The sequence below is a fragment of the Sphaerulina musiva genome (assembly GCF_000320565.1).
Source record: "Sphaerulina musiva SO2202 unplaced genomic scaffold SEPMUscaffold_2, whole genome shotgun sequence".
NCBI classification, from domain to species: Eukaryota; Fungi; Ascomycota; class Dothideomycetes; order Mycosphaerellales; family Mycosphaerellaceae; genus Sphaerulina; species Sphaerulina musiva.
Genome location: NW_016017384.1, coordinates 2,894,559 through 2,909,509, shown reverse-complemented (window position 1 = coordinate 2,909,509; position 14,951 = coordinate 2,894,559). Strand labels below are relative to the sequence as shown.

The window sequence follows — 14,951 nt, the reverse complement described above, 5'->3', positions numbered from 1 at the left end:
TTTTTTTTTTTTTTTTTTTTTTTTTTTTTTTTTTTTTTTTTTTTTTTTTTTTTTCTTTTTCTCATTTTATTTCTCCGAGTGTATAAAAAAAGGAAAGGCAGGGTGACGGCAACCGATCCTTTCTTTTTTCTCTTTTCTTTTCGCTGACAACGATTACTTACATTACTTTACTATTACTGACTTTTACCCATCTCATCCCTCCCAGGACATGTACAAATCCAACACCCTCTCCCTCCAACACAAGAGCATCTTCATCCAACAGCACAAAATGAATGCATTTCCCGAAGAAATTCACTGTCATCAAGATGGCCGTGCGTGGCAAAAAGGTGATTTTGCAATCCACATGGCTGGTGCGTGGGCACATGTCAAATGGGCTGATGATCCCACGGGCTGGTTGTTGAGAAAGTATGTGAATGAGGTGGTGTAGTAAAAGATTTGGTGAATTAGATACCTAGGTACCTGTAGGTAGATGATTATGTATGTACCTACCTATGTAGGTATATCTGCTTTTGGGTGTTTTTTTAACAATAGAAAAAGAAAGAATATTGTGATATCAATGTGAGTTTTCAGTGCAGACTCCAGAGCAAAAATGCAACGGAAAATTTCGACTCGTTGGTCTTCCTGGAGACCTTACCTGGTTGCTGTAGACCTCGTAAGTATAATAATACCTCCATGGTCTACGCGTAATCTCCATTCTGAGTGGAGATTTTTCGAGAAACAGAATAATGTGACGTCGTGGCTGTCCAGTACACATGTAAGGTACCGGTAGGTACATGTAGGCAAGGTATTTTCTTTTCCGAGAAGATAAGAGAAGAAAAAGCAGAAGTCTGTGAAAAAAACGAATGCTGCTGCTTTTTTCATTGTGCAAGAATGCGCATGAGCAAAGGAGAGCGCATTCTTTTACGATATGTATCGCTGTGCAAGAAGAATTCATGAGTGGTGCGGCTCTCGAAGTAAGAGACGAGAGAGAGGGAGAGGGAGAGAAGGGAGATAAAGAAAGAGAGAGATGGCATACAACAAATAAAAAAAAACGCCTAGCTGTAACAAAAAACAAAAAGACTTTCCGCTCGCTCAACTTGCCTTTTCCATATAGCAGCAGCAGCAGTAGCAGTACATAACTCCGTCACACAATCATCATCATGTCCCCTTCACAGGCAGTCCAGCGGGGACATTGGCAGATTGCAAGATCCTTTGCAACGGGTCATATTCAATCTCTTTTCTCCTCGGCGGCGCCCTGCCCCAATCGTCTCTTCCTCTGTCATCCTCTCTTTCTCTCCTCCTGTCACCAGGGTGAGGCCCCAAGTACCTCCCATGATGATCCTGATGTCCACTCGCGACGGCAGTATTGACAACGGCATTCGCGCTCCTCTCCACCGCCTTTGTCGAACGTTCCACAGCTCTTGCACTCCTCAACGAAGCATCTGCAGATCGCTCTGCGGCATCGGCACTTCGGTGAGAACCTTTGGCGGAGGATCTAGAGGCATTTGCGGACTTCCAAGTGGGCATGACTGCGACGATTGTTGCTGCTGAGGCTAGAGTTGCCCAGAGAGTTTTCTTTTTGAACCATGGCTTGTCTTCTGGCATTGGCATGAGGACATCTTCATACGCCGGCTCGGCTCGCCTGTGGCGTCGGGGAGAAGGCGAACGGGAGCGCGAGTAGGACGAGTAGCGTCTTCGTCTCCTGGGTCGGTCCCGTGATCGGCGCGGGGAAGGTGAGCGAGACGACATCGACGAGGCGGATGGCGCCCTGCTGTCATCCATGAGTACGTGTACCGGGCGTAGTATGGAAATGTCTGGTTCTACCTGGAAATCTGGTCGCGACTACTAGAGTAGGCGCTATCGTAGCTTTGTCGTCCGTTAGGTGTTGGTCTTGATCTGGCGTATGGATCTCGCGCTCTCGGTGGCATGGTCATAGAGTATCCACGAGGTGTTGATGCATCGTGGATCGGGGACGGGTCGTTGTCTTTCAAGCAGCAGCAAAGAATGGAGTTGGGCACGCAAGTCCCACGACTCGCGAGGTTGGGACGAGTGCCTGATATAGAGATGTGGGAGGCGAAGCAGGCCGGAGCAGGTGTCTGGTGTTATCGATCTACCGACCTCCTCCTCCAAGGCCACGGAGTCGGCCATGGTGGGCTCGGTGGGCTCTTGGTCGCGGCATAGAGCCTGACATCATGCCGCTCCATCTTGTTGTGGATGAAGAGAGTTTGGGCAGCGGTCGAGCGAACAAGTCCGCGGTTCGCAGTGCCCAGCCATGGTGTCCATCACAGACTTTGGGGAAAAAAGGAAGATCCGGGCAGATGTGCACAGGGTTGCCTGAGACGGTACCACAAGCGCTTTCGTCGATGTTGCGCGTTTTGGTGATCGTTTCGCTGGGAAGTGAGGCTGGCAGAAGGTGAAACAGGTGGGATGACCCCAGCTTATATGTACCAGAAGCCTATACCGAAAGGCTGATCCCTGCGAGAACGGTGTTCCCGCTGTCCAATATGAGCAGGACACATATTTCTGGCCCGTTGGATGAAGGATCCCGCGCCCGCCTTTCTGACATGTCGTGATGTAACGACATATAACGGCCTTTGGGCATCGGATCACGTCGTGTCACCTGCATGTACATCGGCCTTCTTCGAACATGCTGCCATCGACTGGTAGGAGGTAGGAGGTAGTCGTCATTCACTTGGCTGGGCAGAGCTGGGCATCAGTCTGCCGTGGGGGATTGTGCACATCTGCCAAAAGCAACATGTGAAAGCATAAGTAGGTACCTGTAGGTAACAACATGTTCCGCGCCGTCGGGCCCGTGGCTTTGCGACCATTCATTGCCGGGTGAGATGCACGAATGCAATGCACTCAATCAATAGCGACTTCACACGTGTCGCTCATCCCTGGACATCTCATCACTCGGCACTGCACGAAGTCGTCGGCTCGTGCCAGATGACTGCCATTGCTAGACGAGCAAATCATCGAGCGCAATCCTTCTTCTGAATGCTTCCAATGCCATCAGCCCTTATGCGCAGTAATACCGCGATCGACACTAAAGGCACGCGATACATAAATTTAGTGCAAATGCTCCGGCTTATAGCAGGATTGGCTTTGCTCTGTCATTTGGCGTGTGGGGGTATAGTAACGACCTTTTCCCCGGAGCTCAGTTCGTGCTGGGTGTCGACTACAGTACATCTGTTCATCAGCTCTCGGGTCTTGTGATCACCGGAATTCAGGGAAGACAGCGAACGCGGTCCGTATGCTGGCATGCGCTCCAGTACTGCCAGCTCTGCCGGTGGTAGCGAATGCCTCGAGGTAGACCGTATCCAGCGTGACTTGACGAACATATCCCCTCCGTGGCATGGGATGTAAGATCTCACCTGCGGACCAGCCTGAGGCGCGCAACGCTGTGAATCGTCTTCGGATTCCGTTGCAATTGCGTGATGATATGTCTGGGGCATCGTAGCCTCTCACGCAGCAGTGAGAGGTTTCGTATTCCCGATCTTGTGCAACACGGGTGTCCTATGTCCGGCTTCATGCTACTCTTAGAGACAAGTCCCAATCCCACATCAGCTCGCACTCGAGGAACGCCGATGCACCGTGGACTTGTAAGCTCAAGCTCCATCCAGTCCATTGTTATTCCAAGCCACTCAAGGGGTCGAGACACGTGTTTCGCGTTCTGTATCCTCCTCCAGCTCCATTTCTCCCTCCTCTTCTCTTCCATCTGCGCGGTCTCCAACGTGTTCCAGTCCGAGGCTGTCAGTGTCTCTGGTCAAAGTCCGCCTTCGAGTCCTGCTTCAGCATAGCAACGTATGCGCCCAGTGACGCAGCTAGGTGGTAGAAGTATTATAAGTATTCCCACCTGATGGTTTGTGCCTCCGACCTCTTCTTTTCAGTCATCTTCCCAACGTCTCAAGAGGATGAGTGATGCACTATCGCTGCTCCCTCAAGTGTCGCTGTTGTCGTCCATCCACTGTCCCGGCACCCTGCCAGACCTATGGCCGTCTGGACTCGGGAACGCTGTCGAAAGGGTGGAAGACTGGGAGTTCCGTCATCTCGTGAGCTCGTGCACAATGGGCTTTCATAGAATGTCATCTCCGACAACAGCTGCTTCTCTGCGCATTCATTTCGGCCACTGTAGAACTACACCTTGGCTAGGAAGGATTCTTCGAGCCAACGAATTCCGATGGTAAACGCACGTGGAGAATTCTACTCTATCCTCGTCTATGTACCTCTTCTTCCTCCTTCTCCACCACCCCCGCCCTTCGGCCAAGCGCCTCTGCTTCCTCAACCACGACAACATCGGTTACAATACAAAGTTTGCTTGATGCATGCCGCTATCCTTCAACATTCTTGTTCTAGGGACCATTCAAGACTTGCTATAAGCCTCCAGCCGCCTAAGCTTCGAAAAACATGCCAAATAGAAGGCTCGTGATTGGTCCTGTCCGGTTCCTTGCTCTCGCGTGGAAAGCATCTTTGGCCTCATCCCGGCAATACTTCTAATTAGTTCTCATCGAGAGGTCAGAGGAGCTTGCCAGAGACGGGAGCAATGAGCAACTCATAAGAATGTAGACAACGCCCGCACGCAGAATGTGCTTCTCGTAGTAGCGCGTCTTTTCGAATCCTTTTCATCCAGAGAGACAGGTTGAGATGAAGGTCTTCATTGTTGTCTCGGTCCTCGCGTCGTCTCTGCTCGCAGAGGCGAGCTGGAGGAGAAACTTGAACTACGCGTCTCCTTCGCACAACCACCCGGGACTGGGCATATCGCTCCACAAGGTCAACAAGCGGAACACGTGCGTGTAGAGGAGACATTGATCCATATCATGCACGACTTGAATACTGAGCTAATCATGATGCAGTCCTGGTCAGGCATTCCATGCATCGCAGCTTAACTTCACTCATGGCGTGGCCTCGGGCGATCCATACCCAGACTCCGTCATCCTCTGGACTCGTCTCGCTCCCATTGCAGCATCGAATGACACGGCCAGCAACGCCACTGTGAGCGGCTACGTCCCACTCTACAACCATGGTCCCAAGCAGGTGTCCACTGCCCCAGTCTGCGCCGAGTGGAAAGTGTCCAAAACGAAGGACTTCGAACACGTGGAGAGCTCCGGCACAGCATATACCTCGAGCGACATTGACTACACCCTCAAAGTCGAAGCTACGAATTTGACGCCCTGGACCAGGTACTACTACCAGTTCAATGCCTGTGGCAGCAACAACACGAGTCCGCTCGGTCGTACGAAGACGACACCGCACCCCACTGACTATGTTACCAACGTGGGCCTGGCGGTATACTCGTGCAGCAACTTCCCGTTTGGCTTCTTCAACGCATATGGCAATCCAGCGCGCAAAGACAGCGTTGACTTTGTGATCCACCTGGGCGACTACATTTACGAGTATGCTGGAAATGGAGACTACGGTTATGGCTACTCCATCGGCCGCATCCCGAAGCCAGAGAGCATCATTTACACTCTGGACGACTATCGCATGCGCTACGCCACTTACCGCACTGATGAGGACCTGCTGCTGTCCCACCAGAAATTTCCATGGATTCCGGTCTGGGATGACCACGAGGTGTCGGACAACACGTACCGCGACGGTGCTTCCAAGCTCAACAACACTGAAGCATCTTTCATTCAAGATGGCGGTGTTTCCGTGGATCAGCGCAAGATGAACGCTGTCCGAGCATATTTCGAGTGGATGCCCATCCGCCAAGTTGAGCTAGATGACAACCTTCGCATTTGGCGCAACTTCCAGATCGGTTCTCTGTTCGACTTGATCATGCTGGACACTCGCCAATATGACAGGTCTATTACCGATTTGTATTGGAACACGTAAGTACCTACCTACCTAAGGTTGCAAATCAGACGAAGTCAACGTCGTACTAACATTCCCTTTGCAGCGACTACATCCACGCCATCTCTAACGATGCTGGCCGGAGCATGATGGGCAGTAGGCAGGAAAACTGGTTCTACAACTCTCTCGGCGACTCTGCCAACCGTGGCGCACGATGGAGAGTTATTGGCTCGCAAACCGTCTTTTCTCGCGTGAACGAGTCCGTCTCGTTCGGGAACGTGAACCCCCTCGATTACGATGCTTGGGACGGTTACCAGGCCAACCGAAACAGGACTCTGAACTTTTTGACGCAGAACGACATTGGCAATAACATTGTCATCAGTGGTGACAGTCACGCCTCGTGGGTGTCTGACCTCGCTTGGCTCGGGCATGCGAACTATTCCGCTGAAAGTGGAGCCGGCTCACTCGGGGTTGAGTTTGCTGGTTCGGCCGTCTCGTCACCTTGCCCATATGGCCAGAACATCACGCAGAAGTCTGCAAACAACTACTCCGACATCCTGGAAGCTGCAAATGCGGAGTTACACTGGAACGACATCTACTACCGGGGCTATTTTGAGCTCCATCTGAATTACGATGAGGTCAACGCGAGCTTCTTTGGCCTGCCCACGATCGTGACCAGGAACCCACTTGAGATCAGCTTGGCCAACTTCACGGTCAAGAGTGGCGACAACAGATTGCAGAGGCCGATTGCGGGCGGGGTTGCAGAGAGTGGAAGCCTCAAGGGTGGGCGCATCATGCAGAGCAACATGACCAACAACACCGAGACTGGTGTGTACACGATCAGCATGTTTGACCAGGAGGATATCTAGGAGGGCCATGCACATGGGCCGGATGACAGTAACGAGGCACGAGGTACGGCAAAGTAGCGGTATTAGTGGATATAGTGTACATATGTCAGATCTACAGGAAGCAACAGGAACGAATCAATAGCTAACCTTACGTGTATACAGCCTACAGGTACCTAGAGGCTAGGGTAAGGTATATGTACCTTATGTTACCTTGGCAGGGGAGTGGAAGCACATCAGGCCCACAGGCACAGGGAATGTGACGGTGACGTATTCGCGTGAGTGAAACGGCTAAGACAGTAAGGTACATAGAAATATTGGCTGTGCAGTCTCTGCCAGTCTATTCATGGCAACACTTTCGCGACTTCCAACAACTTCCAACAAACTGCACTGCCAACCCATCCATTCCATCCATTCCCGTCAGGTGACTTCACACATTGGACGTCGCTTCCCACCTGGCCTAGTAGACGCCCACCGTAACGTAAGTACCTGACAATGCCACCACCTCCCACCCTTTGGACGCCATGTCAAGTCAATCGTTTCTTCTCTCTTCCCCTTCCCCTTCCCCTTTCCACTTCTGCTTCTTTCACTACACCTCCCTCCGCTCCCTCATCCTTGGATAGCACAAACACGTCGGCGCTGGTCGTCAGACTGGACTACTGCGCTCCACCTCCCCTCTAGACAACTGTGACAACACAATCATCATCATCATCTCCAGCATCATCATAATCATGCGTCCTCTATTCCTGCTGCAGGCCACCTCAGTCCTGGCTACGACTCTCCTTCATAAAGCTCGCCCTATGGAATCGCGACAGGACGATGGAACAGTACAGATCCTTGTTACCAACAAATGCGCAGACACCATCTGGCCCGGCGTGTCTGAAAACAACGGCTTGTCCAACGACGGCTTTGAACTCGCCAGCGGAGACTCCAGAAACGTCTCGATAAGTTCGACCTGGAAAGGCCGTATCTGGGGAAGGACCAATTGCACATTCCCCAATGGCGACAGCTTGCCTGGAGGCTGTCTGACGGGAGAATGTGGAGCAATGAAATGCGTCCAAGCAGGGAATCCTCCGGCCACGCTCGCCGAATTCGACATGTCTGGTGCGGGCGATCAAGCATATTACGACATCAGTCTCGTTGATGGATACAACCTCCCCATGGCCATTGTCCTCATCCCCAACGGAGTCCCCGCTCTCTCCAATGTCAAGCTCAACCAAAAGAATCCCGCGTGCGTGGGAAGTGTCAATGGACTCGCGCCTCCCGATTTCAATCCTTACAGCGGCGGAAATTCCTATCTGGGAACGACATCGGGTGATGAACTTCCCTTTGAGAAGAGATCTACCGCGCAAGACGTCAGCTCCTGGTGTCCCTTTGACCTGCTGGTCTCGCCGCCTCCCACACCTGGTAATGGTGTGTATCCCTATCCCGATGGAAATATCCAACGACCGGCGTTCAACCCTTGCAATTCGGCATGTCTCAAGTATAGGAAAGCTAAGTACTGCTGTACGGGCAGCTATGGCAGAGGGAAATGCCAACCCAATTACTATTCTCGCGCCGCAAAGGCCATATGTCCCGATACGTATACGTTTGCGTACGAGGATACGAGCAGTCTCTTTAGTGTAGACAAGGGCGGAAGCTGGGAAGTCATCTTTTGCCCTGGTGGCAGGAGTACGAATATCCTGGCGGGAAGTCGTGCGACCTAAGTTAGTTGAGCTACCTTAGAAAGGGAGGGCAAACGGGAGCAGAAGCGGCGGCGCCACGAGAGATGGATCACTTTCTGGCTACATGACCTGAGAGTTGCCGCCCTTTGTTTTTCGTCGATTTTTGGTCTGCAACCCCTCTGCCCACAAGAATACAGGATAGACACAGAGATACACTTAGACAAATATAGCCACCCAATTAATGTAACCATCGCCCGAGAAACAAAAAGTCATGGCATCACATGGCATCGCATGGCATCGCATTGCATTGCATTACATTAAGCTATCAGCCTACTCCCTGAGTCCCTACCTAGCCATGTGCTTACTTTGCCTGCTTGCTTGCTTACTTGCTAATGCTCTCTATCTTTCTTCCTCTCTGATAATCATCAAGCGTCGCGCGCGCGCGCCCCTCTGCTCGTCTTTTGGGGAAAACGTGTGCACGTATGTATAACAAAACAGTAGCCCTCCCCCAGTTCGCTGCTGCTGCTGCTGCTGCTGCTGCTTTGTCTGCTTTTTGGTCGTACCGAGAAATGAAATGCCAATCCATGGCATGGGTATGGCTTATGGGTGTCGTTGGGTAAAGGTCTGTCTCGCCTATCAAGAAGACTCTGGTCTCCTCTTGGGGTGTGGAGGTGTGTGTGCGCGCGCGATGTGTCAAGGGCTCAGCCCGAAGGGTATAATATACTTCGTAAGGGGGAAAAGCAAGCAGCACTCAAGCGATGGAAAATCGCCTGCCAAGTGCCGGTCGTTGTCGATCATAAACAGGGCGTGTGGGAGGGATTGGTCCCTCGCCCTGGAAAGAGAGCATGGTTCGTCCGCCGTCCTCGTTCACACATCAAAACTGTACGCCCTTCCTCCGCAGATATCCCTCTAAGAGACCATCCAATTGCCCCATCATATCCTGCACGTCCTTCTTCTCTTGCACGAAGAGATCAGCCATCATTGGGTGATCAGCCGCCACAGGTGTGACTCCTGTCGTGTCGTTGATCATCACCAGCATATCTCGCACTTCACTGCTATCTTCCATCCAGGCCTTCAGACTGTCATCGGACCAGGACTGCTGAGAGATTGTAGGCGAAGGTCTCGAGCTCGCGGGCGAGCGCTGCGAGAATGAAGACTTGGAGGAGTTGCTGTCGGCTGAGATGCCACGTGCAAATCGTTGTGGCGAGGGCGCTTTTCTGGTCGGCGCTGATGGAGTGGTTGTGGTCGGCGAGGACTGTTTTCCCAGCGCGGCGTCTCGCGCAGCCATGGCAGCTTTCTCTTGTGGCGCCATAGGCAATGGTGAGCGCGCTGTAGGCGTTGACTCGTCGTCGTCGTCGTCATTGTCTCCATCTTCAGACGTATCCGAGTCGTGTCCACTCGGTTCAGCATGCTGGTTGATCAAGCTAGGAGAGCTGGTGAGACTTCTCGGGCCTTCCACTTCATCGTTGCCCTCTTCCGCGTCCTCCTCGCGATAGACATCTGGTATATGTATGGATTCCGTCCCGTGCATAAAGGTGTGATTGGATGCTTCCACCGGACTTTCCGACAGCCGATCTCCTTCTTGCACGTTGTCTTGATCTTCAAACGGGTTGGTAGGATCATCGACGGGTGAGTCAAAGTCGTCCAGTTCCACCCGCTGCTTAGACTTTTTGGCTTTCGTGGGCTTACCTTCCTTGTCACCAAGTAGCATGTTCGTGAAGGGAGCAACAGAGTTCTGAACACGGGCCAGGGGTTTGCTGATGCCACTCGCCTTTTCCGATGGTGGCGGAGACTGCGCTGCTCGTTCTTCGGGCTCATCGCTACTGCTGACTTGTTGCAACGGCTTGACGTCGTTCTCGGGACTATTGCTGGCCATCTCGTACGCGACATTTGAGCCTTCCAGCTCCGCCACGAACGATGCCGGACCTATGTCTTGTGGTGCTTGTGGGGAGATCGGGTCCTGCTCATGATGATCGAGCGCAGGTGCAACCAGAGGAGAGGCGACGTTCTTGTCCGCAGGCGAGGGTGAAAGCTTGCCGCTGAGACCTGAAATCGACCTCTGGGATCCTTCGCGCTGCAACTCCGTAGAGCCCTTCTCTGAGTCGGCGTCGTTGGCACTCTCTTTCATCTTCTTGTCCTTTTTCTTGCTCTTGAACAGCCCACTCAACATGCCGCCGCTCTTTTTGGGCTTGTCTTCCTTCTTCTTCCTCTCGTCCTTCTTCGCAGCAGCTGAATCTGATGCTGAACTCGTGGGCTTCGCCTCTTCGAAGCTGCTACTGCGCGCCATTTCGATGGAAGGTGATTTGCCGTCTCTGGCTTGCTCTTCGCGCAGCAGGCCGGGAGTGAGGGTGATGCGGACGGTGTCGAGTTTGTCGTCCTTGAGGAATGAATCGGTGTTCCGAGATCGCTTCGAAGATTTGAGGGGCGCGGCTTCTGTGGCAACCATTGGTATACTGAGTGCATCAATGCCATGTTGTTGTTGTGACAACTCACCCGTCTTGGGACCGTGAACACCATCTGTCACGCCCGCCTCTGCCAACGCCTGCTGTGCCGTCGCGGCCTGTTCACGATCGAAGGAAGCGCGGTTAGAGCCGGTGCTTGATCGTCTTTCAGCTTCGGGATGTTCAAGTTCGGCCTTTTTCGCCTTTTCTGCCTCTGCGTCGGCCTCTTCTTGCGCAGTGTCTTCGCCTTGCTGTGCGTTGCCATATGCGGGCTCGATCATGTTGTCCTCGTCCTCGGTGGAGTACTCGTAATCGGATGCTTCCACATAAGTCGGAGCTGCGAACTGCACCGTCTTTGCGTTTCTTCTTCGCATCGCCTTCTTCAGGGGGTTTCTCGACTTTTCCGAATTGTCACTGAGCATTGTTGCGGACAGCTATTCATGGTCAGCAGCGTATCACGTCGGAAGTGGGCTCACGAACATCAATGTTTCGGTGCTTGTTCAATCGCGCAAGTCGTTCTGTGGGCGTCTCGATGTGCTCGGCAGGTAGGTAGCCTATGTTATGCTTAGCGAATCTGAGAGGAAATTCGTCTTGCAACAAAAAAACATACCGATACTACTATCCTTGACTACTCTGACGAGCCACCAGTAGCTGTTGCTATCGTCCAACAACACCATCGTGTCGCCTTTCGTAGCATTTGCCTGGCCTTCAACGGTGGCGACGAAAGTATGCAGGGCATACACGAACTCGAAATCGATATCTTCTGCTTCAGGTAAGCCCTCGCACGCGAAAGCGTGATCAATAACATCGAGTCGAGTATCAAGGTTTAGGAAAGCGTCATTATCATCATCATCATCATCTTCATCTTGGTTATCGTCCTGGTGGCCATGCTCAGAATCGCTGCTGTCCGTCATGGTCTCCGGCATACTATCCCAGGAGGCGTTCGAAAAGGTAGGCGACAGCGGCATGTTCAGCAGCGGATCGTTGACGGGGAGCAGAATATCCGCAATGTCCAAGCTCTTGTCGCTGGAAGCGCTTGGCGAGCGCATGTGGTATCCAGTATATGGCAGATGCCTGGTGCTTCGCATGAACGAATGGCTGGGAAATGGGCCTGCGATCGGGTTCCTCATCTGTGGGCCACGTTGATCACCGAGTGCGGGATCATCGTTTTCGTCAACAGTTGGTAGGAGGGAAGAAGTAGCAGGAAAAGGCCGTGGAAATGTGGCGGTATGCCAGAAGGCCCCCATCCGTGCCTTTTGCTCTTGGACATCTCGGTCCGTAGCATCCAAGACCAAGTCCATTGGCTCCGCGGTGCTGTCCGGGTCAAGCAGAGTGGTGTCAAAGCCCTGATCAGGCGTGTTATCGTGGTCCTCCACCATCCACGCATTCTTGCTGGGCCTCGTTTCCCAGTCCATGCGCAGGACACGTCCAATATCCTGTTTGTACCTACCCTCATGATGATGCTTCGACGTTGCGAATGGAATCCTGCGTGAAGTCGCAGGCTTGGAAGCCGATTCATCATCGGCCTCATCGTCCCAGGGAGTAGCAACATCAGCCGAAGGCGAACGTTCCCTTCCCACCAATCTCGACTTCAGCGGCATGAGCTGCGGCGTGACCGAGAAAGGCGACGAGTTTGGCGTCAGATCCGCAGGAGTCTGGTTGAAAGACTCCAGCGTGGCGATCCTGTTTGGTGTGGAGGTTGGTGTGCTGACGGCACTGGGAGACAGACTGGCCATTCGCGCTGGCCACGTCTTGTCCCTCAGGCGCGGCAACCTTGAAGCAGAAGGAGCATAGAAACGCGGTATGTACCCACCATCTTCGATGCTCGGCGAGCTCGATATCCTGTCCATCATGTCGTCGTCGCCCTCGCCCTCGCCCTCCCCGGCGGCGCCATCCTCCCCATGTTGGCCATTATCCTGGACGCGTTCCTTCGCGTCGTTGGCGTCGGCCGCATCGCTCGTTTTCGGTTGGTCGTCCAGGTTGGCGGATATATCCCACGCGTCTTGTAGGTTCTTTTCTTCCGAATGCCGCTCGTCGAGAACGTGTTGGACCGAGGCAGCCAGGTGTGGTGCGTTGGCGTCTTGGGCGGGATGTTTGGTGTGTTCGGCGGCGGTTGGGCTGTGTTGGTCTTGCAGGTCGAGAGTGTCTGCTCGAAGGATATTGGGGCGCGCCATGACCGTGGACGGGGGTCTCTACGAGTCAAGGACACAATCAATGCAGCGACCGGCGGGACCACGCGAGGTCGCTATGTTGAGGGGGCCGGTATGTGAGGCAGCATGGCAGGGGCAAGCAATAGTACTGGAGCGGCGGGCTAGCGAGTGAAGAGGATGAGTGAATGGGGTGAGAGTGGTGATAGTGAGGTGGTGGTGGTGGTTGTGGTGGTGGTGCAGGATGGCCGTGTTGCGAGTAGGATCAGCAGGCGCAGAGAGTGTGTCTCAGTGAATACTGTACTGGCTACTGAGAGAGGCAGGGCAGGAAATGAGGACGTCCAAAGACTCCCGACTACACCAAACAAGCACACCGGTGGCCGCAGGTCGTCGGAGACAGAGAACAGTGTATCAAACACTATCTGACTATCAATAGTTCTAGGCAATAATAACAATACTTAATATTAATAACAACAACAACAACAACAACAATCAACGTCCATGAAGTGTGCCGGGACGTTTCCATACTGCTGAAAAAGTGGTTCCGACCCCAAAAATGCCCCAAACTCTCGAAACAAACGGTCCGTGTGCTTGTTTCAAGCCAGGCACAGACAGGCATTGAGAATCATTTCAGGCACATGGATCACCAACTTTGTTTGCACTGTACCGAGTACATACCTCCTAACTACCTCCTAGGCTACTGGACTTTGAATCGTTCTTATTATTGTCTGGATATGGATGTAAAATACCGGTAAGTGTACATCTTCTCCTGCATCATGCGTCTGCCATCCACTGCATTGTCGTCTTTGACTCTTCACACCCGACCCACTGCATTGACATTCACGTCCTGCAGACTGACAGGGTAGCACAGTCTTACAGGTACAGGTTTGATATTGATTACCTTACTAAGTATCGGCTCGTGCCTCCTTAGAGACGTGGGTCGTAGGAACCTGCCGAGAAGTCCTCGTTGCTCGGGACTCGAGCCTCGACCACGCAGATCCTAGCAAGAAGAGCTCTAGATGGAATCAGAGGAGCTCACCACTCGTCTCTTATATCATTATATCACTATATCATACCTTATCCAGGACTGATCACACTCCATACTGACACTCTTATCACCATTCTCCATCATGTCTTCATCAGCCTCAAGTCCACTCACCCTTCAGATCCGCCCTGCAACGGAAGCAGACATCCCTCAAATCATAGAAATACAATTCTCCGCCTTCGAAGGCGACCCCTACCAAGAGGCCCTCTTCCCAAGTGATGACTACTACAGCCCCGAAACTCGCCAGGCCGCTGTCGACCGAACTCTCAAATACTGGAACACGGACCCTACTGCCCGCTGGATGGTCTGTTGTAGTAGTAGCAATACTTGTGAAAGTAGCAGTGATAGTAGTAGTAAGAGTAGCAGCAGCAGCAGCAGTAGTAAAACACACCCCGCCTCCACCTCATCCTCCTCCCTATCCCCATCAAACACCCATATAAACAGCAACATCATCATCAAAAATCCCCAAAACACCCCCTCCACCACCACCACACAATTCCCCCAAGACCGCCCAATCCTCGGCTTCGCCCTCTGGAACATCTACGCTCACCCCCGGCCCCGCTCCGAATGGGCCCAACTCCCGACAGTAGACTGGTGCAGCGGCCGACAAGCCGAAATCGCTCAAAATTTCCTCTCCATGAACGCGCTTCTGCGACAAAGAATCTGGCAAGGCAGACCATATATCCTCTTGAACTTGTTATGTGTGCATCAACGGTTTCAACGGAGAGGAGTGGGCATGGAATTGGTGCGATGGGGCATCATGGAAATGGAGAAGTTGGGGTTGGCGATGTATTTGGAAGCAAGTCAGGCGGGGTTGGGGTTGTATCGGAAGCTGGGGTTTCGAGAGGTGGATGTGGGGGTGGTGAGGGCGGAGGAGTGGGATGGAGATCATGAAAGGAGATATATTGCTATGGTGAAGGATTCTGCGATCACAGGGAAGGAAGAAGAAGGAGAAAAAGAAGAAGAGGAACAGGAAGGAGAAGCAGAAGTGAAAGTAGGTGAGAGGGCTTGAGTGTGATTGCGTGAAGTACTATGAA

General features: G+C 52.7%; 6 protein-coding genes across 6 annotated transcripts in view; 4 read left to right on the top strand and 2 right to left on the bottom strand.

The window, feature by feature from the left end:
* Window positions 1-409, top strand: part of SEPMUDRAFT_81142 (glycosyltransferase family 34 protein) — a gene marked incomplete at its 3' end in the record, with an annotated part of 2,443 nt that extends 2,034 nt beyond the window's left edge. Inside the window, exon 2 of the mRNA XM_016910264.1 lies at window positions 206-409. Within this exon, the coding sequence (XP_016764035.1) occupies window positions 206-409 (204 nt within the window). The remainder of the gene's footprint in view (window positions 1-205) is intronic.
* Window positions 410-1,025: 616 nt separating this feature from the next.
* On the bottom strand, window positions 1,026-4,066 carry SEPMUDRAFT_147655 (uncharacterized protein). Its single transcript, XM_016904441.1, has 2 exons — window positions 1,804-4,066; window positions 1,026-1,747 (listed from the first exon to the last, which is right to left on the bottom strand). Exons 1-2 carry the CDS (start codon window positions 1,911-1,913, stop codon window positions 1,138-1,140), a joined length of 720 nt encoding a protein of 239 aa, XP_016764034.1. The 5' UTR covers window positions 1,914-4,066; the 3' UTR covers window positions 1,026-1,137.
* Window positions 4,067-4,491: 425 nt separating this feature from the next.
* Window positions 4,492-6,858, top strand: SEPMUDRAFT_147653 (phosphodiesterase/alkaline phosphatase D precursor). Its single transcript, XM_016904440.1, has 4 exons — window positions 4,492-4,766; window positions 4,833-5,810; window positions 5,879-6,684; window positions 6,783-6,858. Exons 1-3 carry the CDS (start codon window positions 4,624-4,626, stop codon window positions 6,639-6,641), a joined length of 1,884 nt encoding a protein of 627 aa, XP_016764033.1. The 5' UTR covers window positions 4,492-4,623; the 3' UTR covers window positions 6,642-6,684; window positions 6,783-6,858.
* A 490-nt stretch (window positions 6,859-7,348) lies between these two features.
* SEPMUDRAFT_131497 (Osmotin, thaumatin-like protein) lies at window positions 7,349-8,535 on the top strand (the record flags this gene model as incomplete). Its single annotated transcript, XM_016902429.1, has 1 exon — window positions 7,349-8,535. The coding sequence occupies one exon, from the start codon at window positions 7,349-7,351 to the stop codon at window positions 8,321-8,323; it is 975 nt and encodes a 324-aa protein (XP_016764032.1). The 3' UTR covers window positions 8,324-8,535.
* A 620-nt stretch (window positions 8,536-9,155) lies between these two features.
* SEPMUDRAFT_39007 (uncharacterized protein) lies at window positions 9,156-12,896 on the bottom strand (the record flags this gene model as incomplete). The annotated part of the gene is made up of 5 exons (XM_016908727.1): window positions 9,156-9,450; window positions 9,538-11,156; window positions 11,203-11,276; window positions 11,333-11,488; window positions 12,536-12,896. 5 exons carry the CDS (start codon window positions 12,894-12,896, stop codon window positions 9,156-9,158), a joined length of 2,505 nt encoding a protein of 834 aa, XP_016764031.1.
* Window positions 12,897-13,999: 1,103 nt separating this feature from the next.
* Window positions 14,000-14,926, top strand: SEPMUDRAFT_114971 (acyl-CoA N-acyltransferase; the record flags this gene model as incomplete). Its single annotated transcript, XM_016901122.1, has 1 exon — window positions 14,000-14,926. One exon carries the CDS (start codon window positions 14,000-14,002, stop codon window positions 14,924-14,926), a length of 927 nt encoding a protein of 308 aa, XP_016764030.1.
* Between the last annotated feature and the right edge of the window lie 25 nt (window positions 14,927-14,951).

What these genes read in the sequence shown, in the direction of transcription:
- SEPMUDRAFT_147653 (XM_016904440.1), top strand. Translation starts at nt 4,624, where the DNA reads ATGAAGGTCTTCATTGTTGTCTCGGTCCTCGCGTCGTCTCTGCTCGCA. An exon ending in AAGGTCAACAAGCGGAACAC is followed by an intron (nt 4,767 to 4,832) that starts GTGCGTGTAGAG and finishes ATCATGATGCAG; the next exon opens with TCCTGGTCAGGCATTCCATG. An exon ending in ACCGATTTGTATTGGAACAC is followed by an intron (nt 5,811 to 5,878) that starts GTAAGTACCTAC and finishes TTCCCTTTGCAG; the next exon opens with CGACTACATCCACGCCATCT.
- SEPMUDRAFT_147655 (XM_016904441.1), bottom strand. Translation starts at nt 1,913, where the DNA reads ATGACCATGCCACCGAGAGCGCGAGATCCATACGCCAGATCAAGACCA. An exon ending in AGTCGCGACCAGATTTCCAG is followed by an intron (nt 1,748 to 1,803) that starts GTAGAACCAGAC and finishes GGATGACAGCAG; the next exon opens with GGCGCCATCCGCCTCGTCGA.